At 40.7% G+C, this 23,656-nt stretch overlaps 2 protein-coding genes across 13 annotated transcripts in view; both read left to right on the forward strand.

Moving 5' to 3' along the window:
• The window catches only part of stxbp5l (syntaxin binding protein 5L), a 110,900-nt gene extending 104,022 nt beyond the window's left edge, over positions 1–6,878 (forward strand). For all 12 annotated transcript variants that reach the window (XM_084022360.1, XM_084022366.1, XM_084022364.1 and 9 more), the window contains 5 exons: positions 840–1,203; positions 1,923–2,088; positions 2,409–2,520; positions 3,428–3,648; positions 4,033–6,878. In XM_084022360.1, the coding sequence (XP_083878486.1) occupies positions 840–1,203; positions 1,923–2,088; positions 2,409–2,520; positions 3,428–3,648; positions 4,033–4,074 (905 nt within the window). In that variant the 3' untranslated portion in view covers positions 4,075–6,878. The remainder of the gene's footprint in view (positions 1–839; positions 1,204–1,922; positions 2,089–2,408; positions 2,521–3,427; positions 3,649–4,032) is intronic.
• A 917-nt stretch (positions 6,879–7,795) lies between these two features.
• Positions 7,796–22,570, forward strand: LOC311022381 (uncharacterized protein). Its single transcript, XM_084023584.1, has 22 exons — positions 7,796–8,296; positions 9,909–10,114; positions 10,255–10,460; positions 11,158–11,235; positions 11,407–11,579; positions 13,285–13,522; positions 13,746–13,955; positions 14,079–14,168; positions 14,363–14,467; positions 15,761–15,997; positions 16,119–16,170; positions 17,341–17,555; positions 17,932–18,087; positions 18,466–18,562; positions 18,769–18,923; positions 19,087–19,175; positions 19,570–19,698; positions 19,836–19,913; positions 20,008–20,312; positions 20,631–20,683; positions 20,787–21,001; positions 21,355–22,570. The coding sequence occupies exons 1-22, from the start codon at positions 8,097–8,099 to the stop codon at positions 21,692–21,694; spliced, it is 3,627 nt and encodes a 1,208-aa protein (XP_083879710.1). The 5' UTR covers positions 7,796–8,096; the 3' UTR covers positions 21,695–22,570.
• Positions 22,571–23,656: the final 1,086 nt, after the last annotated feature.

Genomic DNA, 23,656 nt, shown 5'->3' on the forward strand with positions numbered 1-23,656 from the left:
TAGGACTCGAGGGAAATATCTCTTAATCTTAATCCTCCACTTAGCAACTAGCTGAGTCCAGTAGCCTCTTGTATATTACAAATAATGATAGAGGGTACATTCACTTTAAAAAACAACTGAGGACACTGATCTGAGTACAGGAACATTAGCTTTCATTTCAACTCCACGCGTGTTTATCCTAAAACACCCAAAATGGAGATGCAATGCAAGGCTTTTAAAATCAAAGCAGGTAATTTCCCCAGGAATGAAGTGCTCTGTGTGAACCTGTAATGACACCGTTTGAAAGCTCCTCTCATCCCCAGTCTTTGTAACACTTAAGGGCTTCTACAACAATATGAATTTCAATCAGATGGAATTTGCTGTCATTCTTTGATGGGCATTTGTCATGCATGATCTTGCACTGACTTCCTTCTGTATTCAAGAACAAGCATGTATATTGCAGCCCCACTTTGATTTTACTGACTAAGCAAAACTGAGCCACTCAAACATGCATGACAAGTCCAGACATCCTGCTGCGTGTGGAAAGGGTCTCTTTCTCACAGTTACCTCAGTAGACCCAAAAACCCAGGCCCTTTGAAGCAGCAGTTGTTCTCTCGAGATTAAAGATTCAGGAAGCAAGTTTAATACTGGAACGTCACAGATTCAGTTCAAAGGAAAGATTGGTGAACGGAAAAGGGGGGTTTTGTTGAACGCGTTTGTGGATTGTTTCTCAGCAGCAAATGTTCTATTTGCCCAGGTTGTTGGGACCATCTTGGCACATGGTAATGTGCCGTAGCTTTGGAAATTGTAGTTTTGCACTTCATGCTTTCCCTCTGTTGACTCTACCCAAACACTCCCAGGCACGGTCCTGATGCTGAAGGGCTCAGTGTTGCGCTTCAGCTTCTTGGACTGCATGGGATCGCTCATTCCAAGCCCCTTCGAAGTTTGGCGAGACCTCAACGGCCCTGAGGACCCGGACCGACTGCGGAGGCGTAAGCTGGTCCACTTTTCACCGTCATCCTCCCAGGACTCGTGCGGAGAGGGACATCTGGCTGTGGTGTGCTCCGAGAGGCAGGCCAAAGTATTCTTGATGCCCTCGCAGTCTTGCCTCTTTGTCCACAACATCACCGAGTCATCCTTTGTACTGCGAGCCGACGTCGTATCTGCGTGCAACAGTGTGTGCCTGGCCTGCTTCTGCGCTAACGGACACGTTATGACACTCAGGTATAACCCCAGTAGTCATCTACTAACCTGAAACACACCTGTTTACCTGAAAATATCCATGACAACCTGTCAGTTTAATGTACTTGTGTCTGCTGTTTAAACTGCGGCTCAAACCAGGGCTACACAATTAATTATATAATAATTGAGATTAACGTTTTGGCCTTGACATTTAATTAGACTTAGTTTAGTTTCAATATTGACACTTTGCTTTTAGAGTGCCTGTGCTGATTGAATATAGAGCTTCCTTTTCACAGGTAAACACTGAATAATATGATGACTATGAATAGTAATTAATTTGAACTGTGACTACCTGGTCTCTGTTTCTCAAACACACCTCTGACCACAGGTAAGAATGTTTTCCATGCAAGAAATAATTTGCTGCACTACATTATCTACGTATGTAGGAATACATCCTTTTTGCTTGGTTTGATGTTAATTGATGCTACCTTTTGTCATATGTTATTACTATCTCTTACCTCTAAGCATGCAATGTGATTTTGTGTGATTTAAACATTTTAAAGACATTTTATTTATAGTTACAATAGGTACATTATAATTAAATGCAGTTTTCCAAAGATGGACAAAAAAGAATTAATAAAGAAAGTTAAGATTCAATTTGAAAATCATGATATTTTTTTTGCCCAAATTTGACTGAGTTATTAGGATACAGGTGTTCGTGGTGTCTAACCGTGTTACTATCATTCTCGCTCTGCCCACAGTTTGCCCAGTCTAAGACCGCTGATGGATGTCAATTACCTGCCTCTGACAGACATGCGCATCGCAAGAACATTTTGCTTCACCAACGGGGGGCAGGCGCTATATCTCAGCTCTCCGACAGAGATCCAGAGAATTACATACAGCCAGGAGATGTGTGACAACCTGCAGGTCAGCACTGTGAACAGTTGGTGTCTAATCAAAAAGTCATTCTCATCCAAGTGTGTGTGTGCGTGCACATGCACACATGTAGACGTTGGTATAGTTATATTCATATTCAGTGGAGCTGAACACGATGCTGCCATAGTGCCACCTACTGTACAGACAACAGCAGTTCCTCAGATTAAGGTCTAGTTCTCCCCCGTCATTGACGAAACAAGAGAAGATGACCAATGTATGATCAACAAATATCAGCAGTAATTACTTTTGCAGAATTGGAAATAATTGCTGTTGTTTTATTTTGAAGTTGTATCCATTTGTATTCATCCCAGGAGATGCTGGGGGAGCTGTTTACACCGATAGAAACACCGGAAGCCCAGAACAGAGGCTTCTTAAAAGGCTTCTTTGGAGGAAATTCTCATAACTTCGACCGAGAGGAGCTCTGTGGGTTACTTTTTTTTTCTCTTGATGAAGGGTTTCATTCTAACAGTGTAGTTATTCACCTAAAAACGCCACATGTAATTACAGCAATAAATCAATATCTAGAAGGAAGTGTACGACTAAAGGGCTAACAATCCATCAATGCCAGAATAGTGACCCAGAGTTTACTTTTTATGTTTTACTTTTAGATTTTTATTTTATTTATTATTTACCAGGGACATCAATCAACATTTAACTTTCAACCTCAATGTAAATGTGCTAAAGTTAGCTAGAGAGCTCATTTTTTTAATTTTCGTCTGTCGTCCCTGGGCAGGTTATTAGAAATTAGCAGCCTAATATTATCAATGCAATGCTGCAGCAAGCACTAATGTGTGATTAGGTAGTATTGATTACTAGGTTGGGTTTGCTTCCACCATCTCTTACATTTATTTTTAAAAGTTAAGTAAAAAAGTAGTCTCTCTTAATTTAGGAAGACTTTTCCAGTTGTGGCTCTGACTGAAAAGACTCAAACCTGCAACTCAGCCCATTCTGGAATTGTCTCTATCCTTCTATATTAATTTATAAATCCGCAAAATGTTCAAAACTATCAAAATTTATTTTAGGTGAAGTCTGTGTTTGTAAAGGGACTCTGTAGGTTCAGAGATGTCCAGCATGTAAAACAGTGTGTTAATGTGGGAGAAGATCATAACATACATAAAGAGAGTGTCTGTTTCTGGTATGTCTTACATGCCTAAAATTAGCCAGGTTGAATATGAAAGTACTGGCCAGCTTTTTAAACAATCTGGATCTGTTTATGTTCAGGTGTAAATGAGTTTCTCAGCCAATCTGATAACATTGGGCCATGGGCCACGTGTGCAGTTATTTCGTTTGCACCTTGTTCATGTTTCTTTTTACCCGATGCCGTTGACAGTTGGTGAGGCATCAGCTGGGAAGGCTTCTCGGAGTCTGGCCCAGCACATCCCTGGGCAGGCGGGGATGGAGGGCATGAAGGTGGCAGCTAGCGGAGTTGTGGGTGACCTGGCGCGAGCCCGCATCGCTCTGGATGAGAGAGGCCAAAGGCTGGGGGAGCTGGAGGATCGGACGGCCCTGATGATGACCAGTGCAGAAACCTTCTCCAAACACGCTCATGAGGTAAAACCAAAAACAAGAAGAAGAAAAGATTATTCAATATTCATAAAATGTTACTCACAACCAAAGTTATGACAACAATGCCTTTAAGGTGAAATAAAAATGCCTTTATGAATGCTGTTTCGATATTAAAATGAAGATATGGTAAACTGAAAAATGACCTGGCCCCTTAGCCACTGCTACTTCCTCAAGCTGTGGGAACTGGCCGATGCTACACTATAATTGGCCAGCCTGGGTGGGTCTTGGTGAAGGATGATGTCATTATTTTAAAGTGCTCAATTTAAACAGAAGCAATTTTTTTCAAAAATGATTTCCAAAGGTAATGAAGCAGTGACAAATTGTTTTTCCTCACCATCGACAGTATTTGACTTTAATTTTTTTTTACAGCTGATGCTTAAGTGCAAGGACAAGAAGTGGTACCAGTTCTAATCGCAAAGAGGGTCGGGGCTGGCCTTGGACTGCTGGGAGCGTTATGCCGGAACACGGACTTTCACTCTATATATGAGAGCAATTAAAAGAGAGACTCAAGAGTGACTTTGTCTTTACGGCTTCTGGACAGGCTACAGCACTGTCGCTTTGTTAAAGGACGAGGATGTGCTGGTTCCTTGTCCAGACATGTAGTGATGAGGACAGAAAGAGAATGGTGGCGTTTGACGGTCTGAAGATGGAACTGGAAATATCCGACTGTCTGTGTGTGCGTGTCTGTGTGTGTGTGCGTGTGTGTGTGTGTGTGTGTGTGTGTGTGTGTGTGTGTGTGTGTGTGTGTTGGCGTGTGTGGTTGGGTTTTCTGGACCTCACTGTGTAGATACTCAAAAGTTAAGAAACCAACAAGAAATGCATGAAACAAAAATGGATGACTATTAAAAATATCCAACTGCCATATTAAAAAGCAGCATGCTACTTTAACAGGAGATACACAAATACAAAGTTTTATTTAATGATGTAAGCCAACAACAGAAACTATGAAAAACATTATATTTTTTGAAATATTGACAAAAAAGCTATATATAAAAAGGGAAATGTATACCTGCATTGCTATTAAGCCAAATTTTGTGTTCCTTTCCCTTTTTTTGATTTAAACTTTTGGTTCATTGACATTTTTTTTCTTAGTCTGAGCAAATATTAAATGCCACAGTATAGATGCACACAGTAAGCTTTCTCTACACACACTTAATAATGCTAATACTATGTTCTTACCAATTATACTGGGCTGCACAGTGAAAACACAAATCAGTAGTATTTACACTTACCTCTGCACAGTCTAATCACACTAATTTCACTTTTCGGCTGCTGCTACATACAAAAGCATTAAATGATGATGAGGAATATCTCGCTCCCCAACTACAGTTGTATGGACACAGAACGGACTGATGTGAGACGTATTCAAATATTCTGGACACAGTGTGTTTATAGCTATAGTGTGAACCTATGTACTATTCATGTGCCATAACAAACAAGATGAGTGAACCCACTCACTGCAAACTAACTAACAAAGAGCTAATATGTGGTAGTCGTCAAATGTTACCTGCTTGATCGGAACAGATGAGACGTGGTATCTTGGGAGTTGGTCACATGAGTCCGTTTTCTTTATGAATAAAAAAAATACGAGGGTGCTTTTATTCTTTTTTTTTTTTGGTTGTTGCTGGTTCACCATTTAAATATTTAGCTGCCTTTGTCAGGTGTAGGAGTTTAGTTAGCCATTAGGTTGTGTGAGAGAGAGTGAGAGGGAGAACAGTGCCACAAATGTTAAGCGACGGGGCTCTTTTTCTGCCAAAGCAATCAAACATGAATGACACCCTCCCATCTCTCTCCACCTCAATCTTTTAGAAGTCGTGCTTAATGTGTCTTTTCATTTATCACAAACAATAATTTGTCAATGTCTTCGTGACGGGAGTATGAAGAGGAGTTGGAATCACGTCCGCTTAATCGCTACTAACTCCCCTGTGAGTCGTCTATCAGTAATGGTTCAGGAGGAGTGACAGTATTTTTTCAGTGATGTTCAGATGTGAGTCAGTGAAGAAACTATGTACATGTGTAAAACATTTGCGACGATTTCAAACCGAAGGCAAATATGTTCTTTTTTTTTTTTTGTTCAGTATTGTTCTTGATGACTATGATCTCCTCGTGTCGCAGTCCTATATTTGATGGTGATGGCCTCTCAATTGAAGGCTGTTGTATGTTAAAAACAACAAATGTTTCATGATACATGGTTGTGTATCATATTGTGATTGTGTTGTACACGTCAATGGGTAGTCACATGACACGGGCGAACAGCGTTAACTGAGGAGGATAATTTGTACTTGTGTATTCGTCTGTATTTTGAATTGATCCGCAAAAACAAAAACAGAGGATTATTGATTTCCGTTTCTCACATAGCCAAGCCTTTATGCACACAAGCATTAACACATATAAAGTGTTGCGCCTTGATCCTGTTGAAGTCACTCCCACAATAAATATGCACAGTGACATATATGCTCAAAATCAAAAAAAAAAAAATAACACACAAGCGAATCTATCTGCATTGCTAGTCGTTTCTGCCTTCTTCCTGCAAGGCTGCGGAGGCATTCCTTTGGATTAAATGTCCTTCAAACCATTTCTTTCCACCAAACCCAAGTCACCTGAAATCCTAAAGCCAAATGGATTTCAGGAATTACACATTATTTGATTCAATGAGGTGTCTTAAACATATTTTAAAACAATCTCTCCTATCTCTGTACCGTCAATGAGATGTATGTCCAGTGCAGTTTTTTTTCAATGGCAGAGAAAACACACAAAAAAATGAAAAACAAAACCAAACGAAAAGAAAAAAAAATCTGACTTCTACTGACAGGGTGTTTTGTTAGTATGTTTTCGGTTTGTACGTTTTTGGTTTTTATATTAACTGTACAGCTCAATCTTGGGAGAAAGGTGGAAAAAAATGATAAAAGATAAAGACATTCTTGGGATATTTTTCTCTGTATATGTTGTACCTGTTACTGCTGGTACTGTATCTGGTATTCTGGCTCTGTCTAAATCACTGGAACTCTGTAGTTCTTCACACTGTAGTATCCTGGAAAAAAAGAAGCATTTCTCTGGTTTTCTCAATGATGGCAGCAAAGTTTGTCTTATTTAAATGGATTCTACCACTTTTTGTTCTTATTGATATTATACTAGTGTAATAGAAATTACCTGACAAAAAAGAACTGAAAATATGTTGATGCAAAATCAAACTGAAATAAACATTTATTGATGTACACAGTTGAGAACTCTTTTTTACTGGACCATCAGTTGCTGTTGTTTGCTTGTATGAAGTGCAACATGGTGTTTTCTGTTGAATTACAGAGGATGTTCTCCACTACAATGAAGCAAAGCTTTATCACATCGCGCAGGCTTGAAAGCGCAGCATGGTTTTATTGTTATTTCAATAAATGTTGAATTTACCTTTTTACTTGCTTTGTCACCATGAGCAGCATACAGTGAGTAGGCTACATTGTCTCACACAAAACTGCATTTCTCAGAAATATTATTACCAAGATAATAGTAATAATAATAATATCATACATTTCACATATCCTATCAGAACTCTATAAAAATCTTAAATACTCATTCATGTTCATTTGTAATTTTGGGGCCGAGAAAAGCTTAGACATGTTGAACCCATTACAGTTGTATATTCCTCCACGCTGACTCAACTCCACTGCAAATAATGACACTGTGGTGCAAATCTAACTCATGTACTCAAGTATCATGCTTCAGTACTAATGTGCACTTTGTGTACTTTACTTGAGTATTTCAATTCAATGCCACTTAATTATTCTAATCCAATAGAGGAAATCATTTACCTTTTTGTATATACATATATACATACGCTAACAAATGACATATACATATATTTACATATATCGCTACAATTAAATTAAAACAAAATCTGCTCCTCCTTACAACTTCAACAGTTTTTACAATGCATCCTTTCCCCCCAGCACCATCGTGGATATGAGTGCCACGCCCATGCCCAGCGTGTAGCCACGGTTCTCTTCCGGCTTTCTGTGCAATCAGATTAATATCGGGAGTCATCTGCCCCTTCAACCAATCAAATCCAGAGTCGGCGCAGTGGTGACCAATCAGATTGCACCGTGGCGTGTGCTTATCCCGCCCCGTGTACATCAGGCAGATAGTTAACTTCACTGTACAAGTAAACTAACGTTATCTTCGTGCCACGGAGAACATATTATCATATAACAATGCGCGTACGTTAGCCAGATAGATGTTATTAGCAATGTCACCACTGGGTTGTGTTATTCTGAATGGAAACAGAACGAACTAACGGTGACTCATTAGCTAGCGGTTCAGATTTATATTTATTCTGTTGATGTTTGGGCATTTTTAAACCGACAATGGCGAGTTTGGGCAGTGACCGTCTGCGGGGAGAGAACTAACAGCTAACATTAAAGGACAGTGGACCCTGGACAGGTATGTCTCTACGGCTATCTGTGTGGTTGCTGCTGCTTTTCTGTCTGGATCTGTTCAGGCATGAACTCCCGGGGGCTCAGGCAGACTCGGCAACGTTACCCAGTGCTGCCAACACTTTAGTATGGGGACCTGGACTCGAAGCAAACATGGTACTTCCAGCTCGGTTCTTCTACGTACAAGCAGCGGACAGCTCGGGGAGAAAGTAAGTAACAGTGAACTGACGTGTGGCCTTCTAGTCGCCTGTGTTGCAGCCGGTACGTTTTTCCTTTCATAACGACCTGTGACTATTCTGTTGGCAAGCACTGCTGCATTCAAATGCTCCACGTCGCATCCTTCTTTGGAGTTTGTAAGGTAGTATGGAGCAAGTTTGAGCAAAAGTATGTATTTTCATGTAAATGAGAATAATTTCTGAAACTAGTTTTTGTTTTTGAATGCGTAAATAAATGGTTGTGCTGTAGCCAGTTTGTGGTCTATTAACTGAAGTTCAACTACAGGATGCATGTTGAACGACTTTTCCAATTAGCTATAATGCAGCCCCCAGTAATGTAGATTAAGGTTTGTTTTTTTATATGAAAATACTTTATGGGTAAGATTATCTTATGCTTCAAAGCAGTCAAATGTCCAACACCTACTTTGCCAGTTATAATTTCTAGAGGGAAAATGCTCTCATATTTGGGTCAGAGTGGTTCCTTTTTGAAAAAATGTCCTTGTCTGGATGCAAAATGCCAGTCAAACTATACTTCCAATTTTACTGACCCAGGACAATTTTACTTTATTTTTTATCAGCACCTGAAGACTACATGACTACAAAGAAAGGACAGCTCAACCAAGTTGAAATTTTAAACTAGTCAATTGTGAGAGAGCAGACATGGAAGTCTGCGCCCCCAGGGAGAAAGAGTCAGGCAACCTCCAATAACCCCTTTCATCATAAAGCTCCCATGGGCCCTATAAAGGTGTCCCGCTCTATTTCACACATCCTTTGGGTCTCAAGATGGATCAGTTTCTCACTTCTATTCATGCCTACGACAAAAAACGACATCATTGTTGTCTGCTGGTGCACAAGAGACACAATAGCGGCATGACAATACAAAAAATGAAATTATATTTGCAACAACAGACTTCCTGTTTTTAATGCCCAACTTTTATGAGAATATAGTTAGAAAATATGAGGAATCGACTTGTTTTGTCATTTCCATCTGAAACCAAACTATTACTATGAGGAGAAGCCAACTTTCTTGACATTGGTAAAGTATATACTGTATGAAAATACCCGCTTCGTTTGAAATCTAATGCACTGTAGTATAGTCAATACAACGCAACATGTGCCATTGTTCTTTATACTTTGGTACTGTGTTGTTTATGGGTTAGTGGTGAGGACAAGTATGTTGGTTAAAATCAGTTGTATAGTTGTATAGAATGTTATCACATTGTTCATTCATACAATTAACTTACATATCCTCTGTATCCAAACCTGAAAGGCTTGTGCTCTGTAAGAGATTGCCTTTATTTTCCCAGATCATAATTATGTGGAAGAAAAATAACACTTTCAAGTCAAATTAGCATCAGAATAAATGTATTATAAATGTATGTAATTATCATCAGATAGTCAGAATTGCTTATCTGTTTTAGTACTAATGTCTGTTAAAGACAGTTTGTATATGGCTTAGTCTGTACACTAAATCAGGCATTTTTAGTTTATAACTGCTTCAGTCAGTATGGTGTTACAGGTGTGACTTTTCTGCCACCATGGTCGTATTTTTCTGGCTTTGTTCACTCTTAACAGGAACACATTCTCCACCTCTTCTCCCTCACAGTTTAACAACATCGCCTGGTGAGAAGACCTTTGAAGTAAAGATGGTTGCTCCAGTGGAGCAGTTCACCAGGATTTGGATCCAGGTCCTGGATCGTCAGGATGGCTCCTTCCTGGTTCGCTACAGAATGTATGCCACCTACACGGACCTTCACATCCACATTCTGCTCAAGAACAAGCATGTCGCCAAGTCACCATTCATTCTCAAAGGTGGAACACAGTCCAAGCTGCTGAAAATATGTATTTTACGATGACATTTTATTTTTTTTCTGGCCTGATAAACATGGCGCATGTCTACGGCAGGCGAAAGCAAAGGGTATTAATGATGTCTCTGTGTTTTTCCTCTTCAGGCCCAGTCTACCACGAAGGCTGTGACTGTCCCCAGCTCAGTGGTTCTGTATGGGAGGCCCACATGCACTGTCCTCAGTCCTTCCCTCAGATAGACAGGGATCTGGCCATCTACGCTAGTGTTGACCCAGATCGTAACGCGCAGGAGATCCCAGAGCGCTTTGGACAGAGACAAAGCCTCTGCCACTACACTGTTAAAGACAACAAGGTACCTCACACTTCAGAATCACCAGAACACAGAAGAAATAAGTAATACAATAAACGGTGAATATCAAAAATCACCATATTGAAAAATTTGAAATGCAGTTGTGCAAAACACTGAGTGAGTGGAGTAGGGTGTAACCGGCATCTGATATATCAGTCTAACTGTAACATTAACACGCACGTAACTTCATAAAACAAATCCCCATCATAACCAAAGGACGGTAGTAATCAAGGGTAGAATTTCTTAAGGCTGAATAGTAATTAGGGCTGTGTGAGAATGTAAAGTGGGCCAGGACCAGAAGAGCCTGGGGCTATGTGACACGCCTGTAAGAACAGTCTTATCAAGGGTACAATCTTCTCAAAATACCACTGTGGACGTCATTCCAGGTTGCTGTAATAGTGAAATGCCTAAAGCCCTGTTACCACAGTGCTAGCATTACCTGGGAAGGTCTAGTAATTTGTCAGTGATTTACAATCCCTTTGTCATTTTTACACTTCTGAGGCAGGTGAAACTCCCAAACATATTTTAGTACATGTACATTGTAAAAGAACAATTGACAAATCTCTGCAACTGCGTGACTGAAATAACTCACCAGAACTCATCAGAGTTTGAAGTTAAGCAAATAAGTTAATTCATGAGCTCTGCTGTGATTGTTTTTTTTTTTTTTTCATGGTGATTTAGCTTTTTTTACTCTCTTTAGGTCTATGTTAAAACTTTTGGAGAACATGTGGGTTTCAGAATCTTCATGGATGCCATCCTCCTGTCACTCACCAGAAAGGTAAGCTCTTCTTAAATGATGTAACACTGAAACATTTGAACAATTTGAATGCACACGCGGTTAATGCTTTTTTTTGTCAGTTGTTTATGCGCATTTAATGGATAGTGCTCCCCTTTGCTAAAGAAGAGCATACTTAATTCCCCTCTCCACGGTGCTGTTTTGCACGCCCAGGTGCAGCTCCCTGATATGGAGTTCTTTGTTAACCTGGGGGACTGGCCGTTGGAGAAGAGGAAACCCACTGACAAGCTCCATCCTATCTTTTCCTGGTGTGGCTCTAACAACACCAGGGATATTGTCATGCCCACCTATGACCTGACGGAGTCGGTCCTTGAGGCCATGGGAAGGTAAGGCTGTGCATCGCAAACACAGTATGCAATTCTAGATTTTTTTAGCAATATATTTAAGTCCATACAAGAGTCTACGGAGTGTGTCCCCGCAGTATAACTAGTCTACCAAAGCATCAGTCATACCTGGGCTTCCTTTAAGTAACACTCGACTGGAAATGTTATCTTTTGGTTAACGGCTTCCTGGTAGCTCTGAAAAGCGTAGGGCTTGCTTCTTAGTCGAAATCAGCTTGGACAAATTGCAGTCCTGTAGTCATAAAGAGGATTTACAATATGCTCTTCTTCCCCAAGCAGGTGACGACAGGCACAGGTTGACTTGTCTGTACAGCAATGGCCAAAAGTTTTGAGAAGTATTGCTTTTCACAAAGTTTGCTGCTTCAGAGTTTTTAGATCTTTTAAGTATAATTACAAGCATGGGTTTCACAACGCTTTTATTGACAATTACATTAACTTTATGTAAAGAGTCAATATTTGCGGTGTTGACCCTTCTTTTTTAAGACCTCTGCAATTCGCCCTGGCATGCTGTCAATCAACTTCTGGGCCACATCCTGACTGATGACAGCCCATTCTAGCATAATCAATGCTTGCTTTTTGTTTGTCCACCCGCCTCCTGAGGATTGACCACAAATTCTCAATGGGATTAAGGTCTAGGGAGTTTTGATGTTTTGTTCCCCGAGCCACTTAGTTATCACTTTTGCCTTATGGCAAGGTGCTCCATCATGCTGGAAAAGCCATCGATGGTCACCAAAACTGTTCATGGATGTTTGTGAGAAGTTGCTGGGAGGATGTTTGTACTATTCTTCTAGTCTAACTAGTCTGTTATTCTAACTCAATCGTGAACTCCAGCCGTGTCCTCATGAACACTATCACCTGTGATAATGAGAGAATCACTGACATGATGTCAGCTGGTCCTTTTGTGGGAGGGCTGAAGTGCAGTGGAAGTGTTTTTTGGGGGGTTAAGTTAATTTTCTGGCAAAGAGGGACTTTGCAATTAATTGCAACTCATCTGATCTCTCTTCATAACATTCTGGACTATATGCAAATTGCCATCATAATAACTGCGGCAGCAGATTTTGTGAAAAGGTATATTTGTGTCATTCTCCAAACGTTTGGCCACTACTGTACAGTCTGCAGCTTGACACTGTCACAGTTCAGACTGAATAATGTGGGACCAAAATAAACCTTCAGACCGCTCATTATTTCCTCAGTATTGCTTCATGCAATGCACAGCAAAAAAAAAATGTGCTAGCAAATATTTTATTTGAGATCTAGATTGAGCCAGCAGAACAGCCCACCATAGCATGGTTCCTTTGATTTTTTTTGCCATGCAGAAATTCTCACCTTGTAATGAGTGATACTCAGGTTAATCCTGCAGCTGCTGATTGCGTGACAAAAGAATATTTGATGTGCTTCAACAATTAACGGCTGAACAGTTTTTTCATAAAGAGAAAGCAAAGTATGTGCACCAGCGTGCAAACAGATTAAAGGTAGGATCGATACATTATAGGCACTTAAGCAAAGCTGACAGTGAAGTGAATCCATCACATGGTAATTGGATGACATTCATATTTGCATGACTGTGAGGTTCTTATAATGCTCTTAAAGTCAGTTTATGATTCTGCATGTCATTATCTATAGGAGCCCATGACTCTGACAGATGCTGAATTGAATAACTTGGGCAATGTACTGTCCATCCAATGAACAGAATAAGTCTGGACATGATGTCAGTGCAGGCCAACACAGGGCCACCGTGGCCAGAGAAGAACGCCACAGCCTTCTGGAGGGGCCGGGACAGTCGTCAGGAACGTCTGGAGCTGGTCAAGCTTTCCAGGGCTCAGCCCAACATGATCGATGCTGCCTTTACCAACTTCTTCTTCTTCAAACACGACGAGAGCCTCTATGGGCCGCTGGTCAAACACGTTTCTTTCTTTGACTTTTTCAAGGTGAGAGTGCTCCAGCGTGGCTGTTTTGATTTAAATAATCCCTAAAATGTCTGGGAGTCTTGAACTGATATTTTCATCGTGACATTGAACCAAATAATACCACATAATTCCAGACCCAGTAAGAATTAACACTTCTTATGTTACTGCCATTACTGAGCAGTATTTCCAGATGTTTATTTTGAAGACAGTCACTTAATTATGTTTGTCCCATTTCCACCACCAGTACAAGTACCAGATAAACATTGATGGCACTGTGGCAGCGTATCGACTGCCTTACCTACTGGCAGGAGACAGCGTGGTCCTAAAGCAGGATTCTGGCTACTATGAGCATTTCTACAACGAGCTTCGGCCGTGGGAGCACTACATCCCAATCAGGGCAGACCTTGGAGACCTGCTGGAAAAGATCCAGTGGGCTCGTGACCACGATGAAGAGGTGACGATGATTATAATTATGGGCATTGCACATTACCTTTGTGGGTAAATGCTTTATTTAAGACTCAACACAACTGTGGTTTAATAAAAAGAAAACAAAGCTTTATATCTTGTTGTTTTTCAGGCAAAGAAAATTGCTTTGGCCGGCCAGCAGTTTGCCCGCAATCATCTTATGGGAAACAGCATATTTTGTTACTACTACAAACTTTTCCAGGTACCATTTCTACACTTGCAGAGTTTCTCACACTGGGGTCAGGGTGTTTCCCATTGGCACTAGCACCTTATTGGTGTGACTGGACGAAATGAACTCACATGATGCAGAAATATGTTCCAATTGCAATTTTGTTATGAGGATTTACTTCCCTGTCTGCCCTAGTCCTCTCTGTACGTTTTGTGTTCTTCTCATAGGAGTATGCCAAACTCCAGGTCACAGAGCCCAAGATCCGTGAAGACATGGAGCTTGTAGAGCAGCCCAGTGACGACCTGTTCCCATGTTACTGCCACAGGAGGAGGGTAAGAAATACCCTTAAGATTCCCTTGCATCAGAGTGAATTTTTATTGTTTTATCGCACCTCAGCCCACAGATTAATAATAAATGGAAATAAATACTGGTGTTTATGTTTAAACGTTTGTACCACTTGCTTCAAGACAGACCATACCGATTTACAGCGTGTGGCTCCCTCTGGTGTATGTGAAGGGCCACTGCACCTTGCTAAATAACTCCTGCCATATAAATACACTAAATTAAAAGCCCTGCACCCAATCACATGGGTGTTTCAATCATTCTGGCTGATTAGACTTCTGCTGAGGTGGAAGAAAGTTCAGACCAAACTGTTACACATTAGTATGCTGCCAATTATTGGATTTGACAAAGTATATTGTTTTGGTTTCTGATGGCACACATTTCATCCCACATCCAAAAACAAATTCAGCTAATGAGATGTTTTTCTTGTGACGCCACTTCTTCTGAACCCAACATGGATGCTTTGTTTGTTTTTCAGGCAAAAGATGAACTCTGAGTTGTCATCCAGTTACACAACAATCCTGATATACTGCCAGATATTTTCTTTTCAGTGTTAATTGAATGACTATGATATGCATATCACATCTCATTTTAAAATAAATATTGTTCTTTTTTTTTTGTATGTTGCAAGTGATTGTTCTTTTGTTCTACACACTTACACATATACACATGTGCGAAAACAAAACGTTCATTCTAAATTGCTGTTAAATGGGGGTGTTGTGGCGTTTACAAACATATCCTATCGAGCACATGTTCGAGCTGCACGACACATGCGCAGTAAAATATGCTGTGCACTGGCGCGCGAGCACACCAAATAGTGTGACGGCGCCTGAGCGGGAGGCCATCCCTTTATTTCTAGCGCCATCTGGCTGTAACCCTTCAACACTGCCGCTCCAGTCACACTGCGCATGCGCTACAACCTATAGCACAAGTGTCCGAACTTCCATTCAATAGCCTTGGTAATGAACAAGTTCGTAGAGGTAAATATATCTTACATTAGCAAGAAATGATGTGAGTACGTGCGTTTACACGGAACTAGCGTTATAATAACTTTCGTTAAACGGTAACGTTATGAGCTAAGCTAGCTTTACTTTTTTAACTGAAACTAAAGGGCTTTCGTTGAGTTAGCAAGGTGACAAAACCAAGAACTAAGTGTGCCTATATTCAGTGAAAAACCGTGTGAGCTTTGAAACACTCATGACAAGACCGACTATGTTCTCACAGATGAATGTGTGAACCGTCCAACTAGAGATGGTGCTGACCGACTGCTCGGTGCCTTTCAGGACACGGTGAAAGTGCCGTTTGGGACAAAGCCTCTGGATGCTTCCTTGTGTGTCCCCGCCCCGGGAACAGACGTCCACACGGCCGTCATTCTCACACACGGGGCTGGAGGAGACATGAACTTCAGACATCTGGTTTCACTGGCACACGCTTTAGCTTCAGGTGGCTTCCTTTGTCTTCGTTTCACATGCAAAGCTTTAAACTTGAATTACAGAGTGAAGGCTTACCGGGCTGTGTGGGTAAGCGTTTCCATTCATTCAAGGCAAAGCATTCATCCGTACAATTCCTCTGTGCTGCTGTAACAGATTCAGAATCAGTAAGATGCTGTAGCCTACACACTTGTGTTTTTTCCATCCCTAGGACTACTTGAAATCTCTGCAAACCTTTACCATAAAGCAAGTGTTTGTTGGAGGTAAGCATCACTGGTGCGCTTACATTAAGTCACATGGAAGAGTTGTGAGAGTTGCCATTACGATAACGAGTAAAAAAACAGCTGGCAATAAATCAAGACTTGTAAAAAAAAGCAGACCACTTATAACTGATGCTGAACACAATATTTGATTAAAAAAAAAATAACCCTGAGATATAATGTCCTCCAAAAACCTTTTTTGTAGTGTTGTGTAACTCCATATCACATCTATGCTTTAAAAACATGTCATAATAAATCAGTCATTTTAATTAAAATACAAATATTAGGGGCTGCACAGTGGTGTTGTGGGTAGCGCTGGTGCCTCACAGCAAGAGGGTCCTGGGTTTGATTCCTTCTGTGTGGAGTTTGCATGTTCTCCCCGTGTGAGCGTGGGTTCTCTCCGGGTTCTCCGGCTTCCTCCCACAGTCCAAAGACATGCAGGATGGGGATAGGTTCATTGATGACTCTAAATTGCCCGTAGGTGTGAATGTGAGCATGAATGGTTGTTTGTCTCTATATGTCGGCACTGTGATAGACTGGCGTCCTGTCCAGGGTGAACCCTGCCTTCGCCCAATGACAGCTGGGATCGGCTCCAGCCCCCCCGCGACCCTGAATACAGGATAAAGCGGATGATGGATGGATGGATGGATGGATACACATATTAGTCATGTCCCCAGGTTTTTACCCCGTCCTGTTACACAAACATGTACCCACCTCTGCAAACAGCATTGCATTTTCAGAAAAATACAACTTGTGTGCTTATAAAGTCATTTTTACTCACTATCAGAATATCTCTAATGTGAACATGTAACCAACCATTTTATTTGAAATAAACACTTCCTTGAGGGGAACAAAATCATTAGTTGGCATGCTTTTAAACATGCTTTTTGAATGACACATTCGTTTTGGTAACAGAGAGACTGAGAATGCCAAAATCTTCTGCTTAGAAACTTTGTAAAACATGAAGTAAAATAACCTGAGTTTGAGCTGTACATGTTTCGAATAGATACAAATATGTGTGTTATGAGATTCAGTGTTGAAAAAATATTTTAAAAAATTAAATAATTTTACAACAAGCAAAAGGCAAAGCAGAATGGCTCACAACATAAAATAAAGCACTTGCTGAATGTGAGTATGATATATTGTCTTTACTTTTCTGTGACCCGTCCACAGGCAGGTCAATGGGATGTCGTGCTGCCGTGGCTTTAGCCAAGCAGCTGAGTGACGAGTCGGAGGATGCAGTGCAGGGTGTCGTCTGTCTGTCTTTCCCGCTTCATCCCCCGGGGCAGACACAGGCCCATCTGCAGCGGAGTGAAAATCTCAGGGGGTTACCTGAGCACATGCCTGTGCTGTGTGTGTCAGGCTCTGAAGACAACATGTGTGACAGGGTAAGGAGGATTCTTTTTCCTATTTTATTTTCCCTTTGTTTCAGTAAGTAGTTTATGCTACTAGTTTGTCTCATTCTTTAATGTGTTTTCCTCATCTCTGTCATGAATTCTGTTTGTAATATTGTCTTTATTCTTCCATGTACATCCTTATTTCCCTCATGATACTTGCAGAAAGTCTGTATTGTTCGAGATTATATAGTGCGGCCCGCTACCATTTTGTATAATATGGACAATATCCTGCCATGTTACATGTCTTTTAATCTAATTATTCCATGTCCCAGGCTGTGCAATATATGTTTATTTTTGTTGTTTGTCTTAATGACCCATTTTCCACAGCAGTGATTTTGCTTTCTAATCTTGCTTTTTGCTTGCTCAGGTCCTTTTTGAAAGGATGGTAAAAGAAATGAAAGCTCAAGTGGAGGTTTTCTGGCTACAAGGCGGCAGCCATGGACTGACAGTGAAGGGAAGATCGGAGGATTCAGTGCTAGATGAAGTGAATTTACATGTCATCACGTGGATGAGTAAACAACAAGCATGAATTAATTTATGTTACCCAATTTTCATTTGTTTTGTTATGTTCTTTCTACTACACAAATAAAGTATAATATGTTTACACAATGTGGACATGTTTTGTCTTTCTTGACAGCTTAATGGAGAAACTATTCATTGCCACCAAACACATATTTATAATGTCCAAGAAAATAAGTCTTTAGCTCCCTTAACATTAAGCCTGTTGTTATTAAGCCATGCTTCTTCCATACTACATAATCCACAACGTTATCTAACCTATGGTAGTGTAATTTATAGTCCTATGGTCAGACACGCTGCATCGCTGTTTCTGTCCCTTTAAGGCAAACTCTGACGTTTATCTTTACTCGAATACGATTGGATGGCTGACTTCCGCGTTTTTTTGCAGGGAAAAATGGCAGGGGAACCGTGGAACAGGGTAAACATTGCGTTTCCCGGCGCCGTTTCTCGTGTCCGTGTACATTTCAGCTCAACGACAGGTACGATTCATTCTTTGGATGCTTATTAGCTAAATATGTGGACTTTGTTACGGGACAAAACCCTGCAATAAAGACACCGTACAAACGCCGCGTTCAACCCACGTGCTGAGGCATGGATCCACCCACAGCAAAGTTGATAAGTTGTACTTTATCATTATTGTTGAATGAACTGTGATGTTTTTGTGTGTGTTGTTGCTCTTCTGCAGATGTACGTCTCAAAACCCTGCTGGTGGAGAATGAGAAGGTGCTTAAACTAATTGGGAGTGAGATTTTTCAAACGGAGGTACGGCTTCTCTACGAGCTGCTGTACATCCTCAATAACAGCTACAGGGGCAACAAGACGTACAAAGGCTTGATGCAGGTGAGAATCTGACGAATGATCCACATCTGCAGGATAAGTTATTGTTGCCCTGTTAAATTAAGATTAAGGATTTACTGACTTAAACGGAAAAAGGCAAGACTACAACTTAAAAAAACAACTGGTGTGTCTTTCATGTTACATATTTTTGGCTTATCTCTCCCAGGTTGAACAATGTATGAACAGGCTGAAGAGCATGAAGCTTGATGTTGCTCTTCAGGACCTGACAGAGCTGTGTCCCAACAAAATCCAAAGGTAGATAGAAAGCTTTATTGGTCCAGTGTGATGTGCTGTTTTTGCCAGGCTAGTGAAACAAGTACCTAAGCTAATTAAACGTATATGTGCTTTTATTCTTTAAAGTTTCCAAAGTATTTTATGTGAGCAAGAGTGGCAATGACCAACATGCGTGTCTGACAGTTGTAGTATCTCACAGGGAAACAGAAGAGCAATGGCAAGAGGTTGTAAACACTGTCAAGAAGTACTGATATTATTGAGCCTACGCCATGGGGTAACCATCACTTTTTACTCTTGACTCCACTATTTCTAATATGGAGGCTGATTTAAGGACAGAGGTATATGGAGTCTAATTAATAACAGAGGTAATTATCTGTTTATTCTCTGTAATGATGTGTGTGTCTGTGTGTGTTAGAGGACTGAGTGTCAAGGCTGGTGAGTGTGATGTCCCCAGTCAACCCATGCTGGAGTGGATCTGTCTCAAAGTGCTGGGAGCCGCCCAGCTGATGAGCTGCACATTGAAACGCTGCAGCAGAGCTTTCAAGTATCCTTTTCAGAGGCACTGTTCAGAAACACCGACAGAAATCTGCAACCTGTGACTCTACGTATGAATGAAGTTAGACTGTCTTTGCTTTCTCGATGTTACCTCATGGGTTTATCCTTAAGTAATATTTGTTTCAGACTCACAAAGCAGCAGATGAAATGGGGGGAGTTTGTTGTCTTGAACATGGTGATTACTAGCCTGCTAAGTCGTCTCTGGTGAGTGCTCATTATATCACCTGATGTGTTTGGAATAGTTTGTTTAGAAACAGTTCCCAGAAATCTCAATCTACCTTCCTTTGTGCTCCGTCAGGGTGATTTCCCGTGGCATCCTGGTCAGCCTGTCCACTCTGTATCAGCAGCTCCTGGAGCTCGTCAGAGAAGTAGCCAACACCCAGCCCATGTCCTTCCTCATAGACTTCCCCCTGCCAGCAGATGTGGCTCAGTTCCTAGGTCCTTCCGATGCATTTTTGCTGACCAAAAAAAAAGCACATGGTCCCCATTCCAAAGACCAAAAGGAAAAGCAGCAGCAGAGGAGAAATAAATCTTCTGTTAAAGTCGAGAACCGGGGAGAGACGAGGAAGGTCAAAGAAGATCTGGGTGTTGCTATTGAAAGAGGTGTGGAGCGTTTTCATTGTTCTGTGTTGTGTATGACTTATTTAATGCACATTGGTATGATGACACTGTCCACAGTGGACACCCTCTTTAACATTAGAGGGTTGACAAGAGTTCTGAAAACTGCAGATTTTGACATATATCAGTCCGTCTATGGTCTAGGTGGTTGGCTTTCCCAGCTACTGATGTAACCTTGTACAAGATAAATTTAGTGCAAAGCAAAGCTGTTTGAAGGAAGTGCTCTATTTTTCACCATCTAATTTACCATGCATAGTAAACCATGTAGTTGTATTTAATTTAGTTTTCTTTGTTCAATTGTAGGTCTTGATGCCGACATGAAGCCTTTTCTCAAGGTTTTCAGGGACTTTACTGAGGTATGTGAGCACACCAGATGATGTATAAAATAATATTATTATTTATAGAACATGTAAAATGATAAGTGTGATGTGAAATGATTACATAATTGTGTTTCCCAAGGTCAAACCTTTCCCACAGAAAACACGCAAGAAAGACAACAAACAAAAGTTCAAGAAACAAGTGAGGGAGGCCACCACCTTCACTGACATGGCGACCCATCTAGAAGAAATGATCCCATGGTGTGAATCCCAGAAGATGGAAAAGGAAAAACGTCTTTTAGCCTTCTTGCATTTAAAGTGCCAAAGGATGAAATGCTTAGAGGCAGCAGGTTACAAGTAAGAGCAACTGTGCAATTGAATGCAATGTAATACACATAACGGCTCATATTTTAAGCTGGTATTGTACTGGACTACATTATATTGAGGGATGGGAGAGATCATTTTTGTTATTATTATTATTATTATTTGTATTATTATTATTATTATTATTATTAAAACTGGTGGGGGGGGGGGGTCCAGTCCATCCATACACAATGCAGTCCAGTACATCATAAATTATCAGTTTTATTGGATCACATAAGACTGTACAGTTGTTAATTATAAAGTAGCCACTATGTGTAGAGCTTTTATTCTGTGTCGTTTCTAATACTATTTGTTCATATTTTTTTATAATTTGTCGTCCTCCCCAGCGTCCAGAGGAGGTTGCGGACCTTCAGGCAGGAAGCTTGCTGGGCTTCATCTCCTCACGGGTCAGTGCCGAAAACGTGTCAGCTCTCTGCTGCAATGAGGAGACGCCCTCACCGGAGAACTCGTTTTCAGTCACTCAGGCATCGATTTAAGGTTTCAGCAGTAAAAACTGGTGTGGAAGAGAAACGGCGTAAGAGACGAAGGAAGAGAACCGAGTTATCAGTGTCAGAACAGTCAGGGGGCGAACAAATAAACAGGACTACATGCGAGACGCCATCTCAGACCATCAGCTGTGACAGCCATGATGACATAGATGATATTTTTGCCTGTGTAGGTTTGTGATACTCTGGAATTAGAAACAGTCAAGGATGTTTAAAGATTGTTTTTTGGGCATTTTAGCCTGTTTTGGATAGAACTGTATGGAGACATATATGGAACAAGAGAGGAGAGAGACAGAGAATACAATATGGCGAGCAACAGATGCACCCTGAATTGCAATGTTTTGAAACATGTCTGCTTCAACAAATGAACAAAAATAGTCAATTGCCCGAAATGTTAAATACTATCAAAGCCTGTTTTGCAAGAAATTTGATTCCATATATATTTTTCTTTTTACAATGCATAGGCTGTACAAACAAGTTTTGTTACCACATTTAATGATGCCAGAACATCTTCCCTGATGGTGTTAATTGCAACACAATCAATCAACATTTGGGATGCATACAGTGCATATCCTTATGGGACTGACCTCCATTTATGGGTGTTTAAGCAGACTAAGGATGATAAAGATACAATGTAGTCAATTTGCACTGTTCCTGCACAAGGAAGTCATAGTTTTGTGGTACTAAACACAAAATTAGGCTTTAGTCCATTTGACACACTTATTCCTGCTGGCTACAGCATGCATGCAGTGAAATGCCATTATCAGAGCGAATAAGTGCACATCTTGTTCCACCATCTGAAGACGGCACTACAGTATACTAATACACCATATCTTATGCACACTGAAATAAAGTCGGTTTCATGGACCATGAAATACTGCAAGTGCCTATTTTAGACGGTAAAAGCCATTAATGTTACATCCCATGTCTCAAGGGATTTTTAGAGGCGTACAAGATATTTCTGGCTCCACCTGGTGGAGTTGATAAATGAATGCATTCAATGTTCAGTTCCAGACTGTTAAGAGAATATTGACTGAATCCCCTCGACCTTGCTAATTGTAAAGCACCGTGCAGGTACCGAACTGCAGGTACAAGTGCATCGAAAGCATACAGGTGTCTGGCAGTCTGTAGCGACCTGATTGCGCAGGAGTGGAGGCTCTGCACCAAATTAGAAGATACAGGTTTGCTGCAGCCTTTGTTTTCCTGCTCACCTTCTTCTGCCAAAGCAGACACAGTCTTCCCAGTTTTCTTTGCTTTTTCTTCTCCCTCACTTAGCACCGACTTGGTTGAGTTATGGTCTCGCATCAGCCCACCAGATTTATTTGTGCATATGAGTCTACAGAGTCCTGATTCCTGTGTTGCTTTCTGGATTTCATCTAAACCGGTTAGTCAAGGTCAACGTTTGTACTCCAGTGAGGGAAGGGAGCAGAGGAAATGCCTTGAATGTTTGCATTTTGTATACACAGGCACATAGGAATTCAGAGTATTATTTTTCTTGACATTAAGTTTGAAAGGGTGACTTTCAAATGCTATCAGTATCCAGTTTTTACACTTGACAGGAGATATCGCTTGTTGGCACAGGGTGATATATATATGCCTGCAAATCCTTTTGAAGCTAAAGGTGTGTTTTTTTTTTTACTTCTACCTCACATGCAATGTGCACAATTCTCTCAATGTGTGCTCTACAGCAACACCAACATTTGGCAGCTATTCAACAAAAATCCATCCGTTATTTTGCTAATCTTTTCCTTAGCAGAAGTGAAAGCACCACAAAATAATTTACAAACCAATGCAGCAGGCATAATTAAATTAAATACTGAGGATGATGTGGAATTTTGCAGTGCAAAAAGACTGACTTTGACCTTGTTCATTTTAATTAACGATGCAACAAAATAAAGTAATAAACTTGATCATGCATTGACCAACATCCCTACAGTTCGGTTATGTGTGTCTCTGAATGGTCTTTGGGCTTTTGAGTTGTTTAAGATGTGTTGCATTTAACTGACCTTACCTCAGCCGCTCACGATGCTTAGTGAGATGCTACCATGTGTACCAGTATGCAGTATTACGCTGTAAAATGTTAACATGTAGCTGTCAATAATTTCAGCAAACATACTTACTAAAATAAGCAGCTGTACAGGTA

Source organism: Eutrigla gurnardus (assembly GCF_963514095.1).
Source record: "Eutrigla gurnardus genome assembly, chromosome: 12".
NCBI classification, from domain to species: Eukaryota; Metazoa; Chordata; class Actinopteri; order Perciformes; family Triglidae; genus Eutrigla; species Eutrigla gurnardus.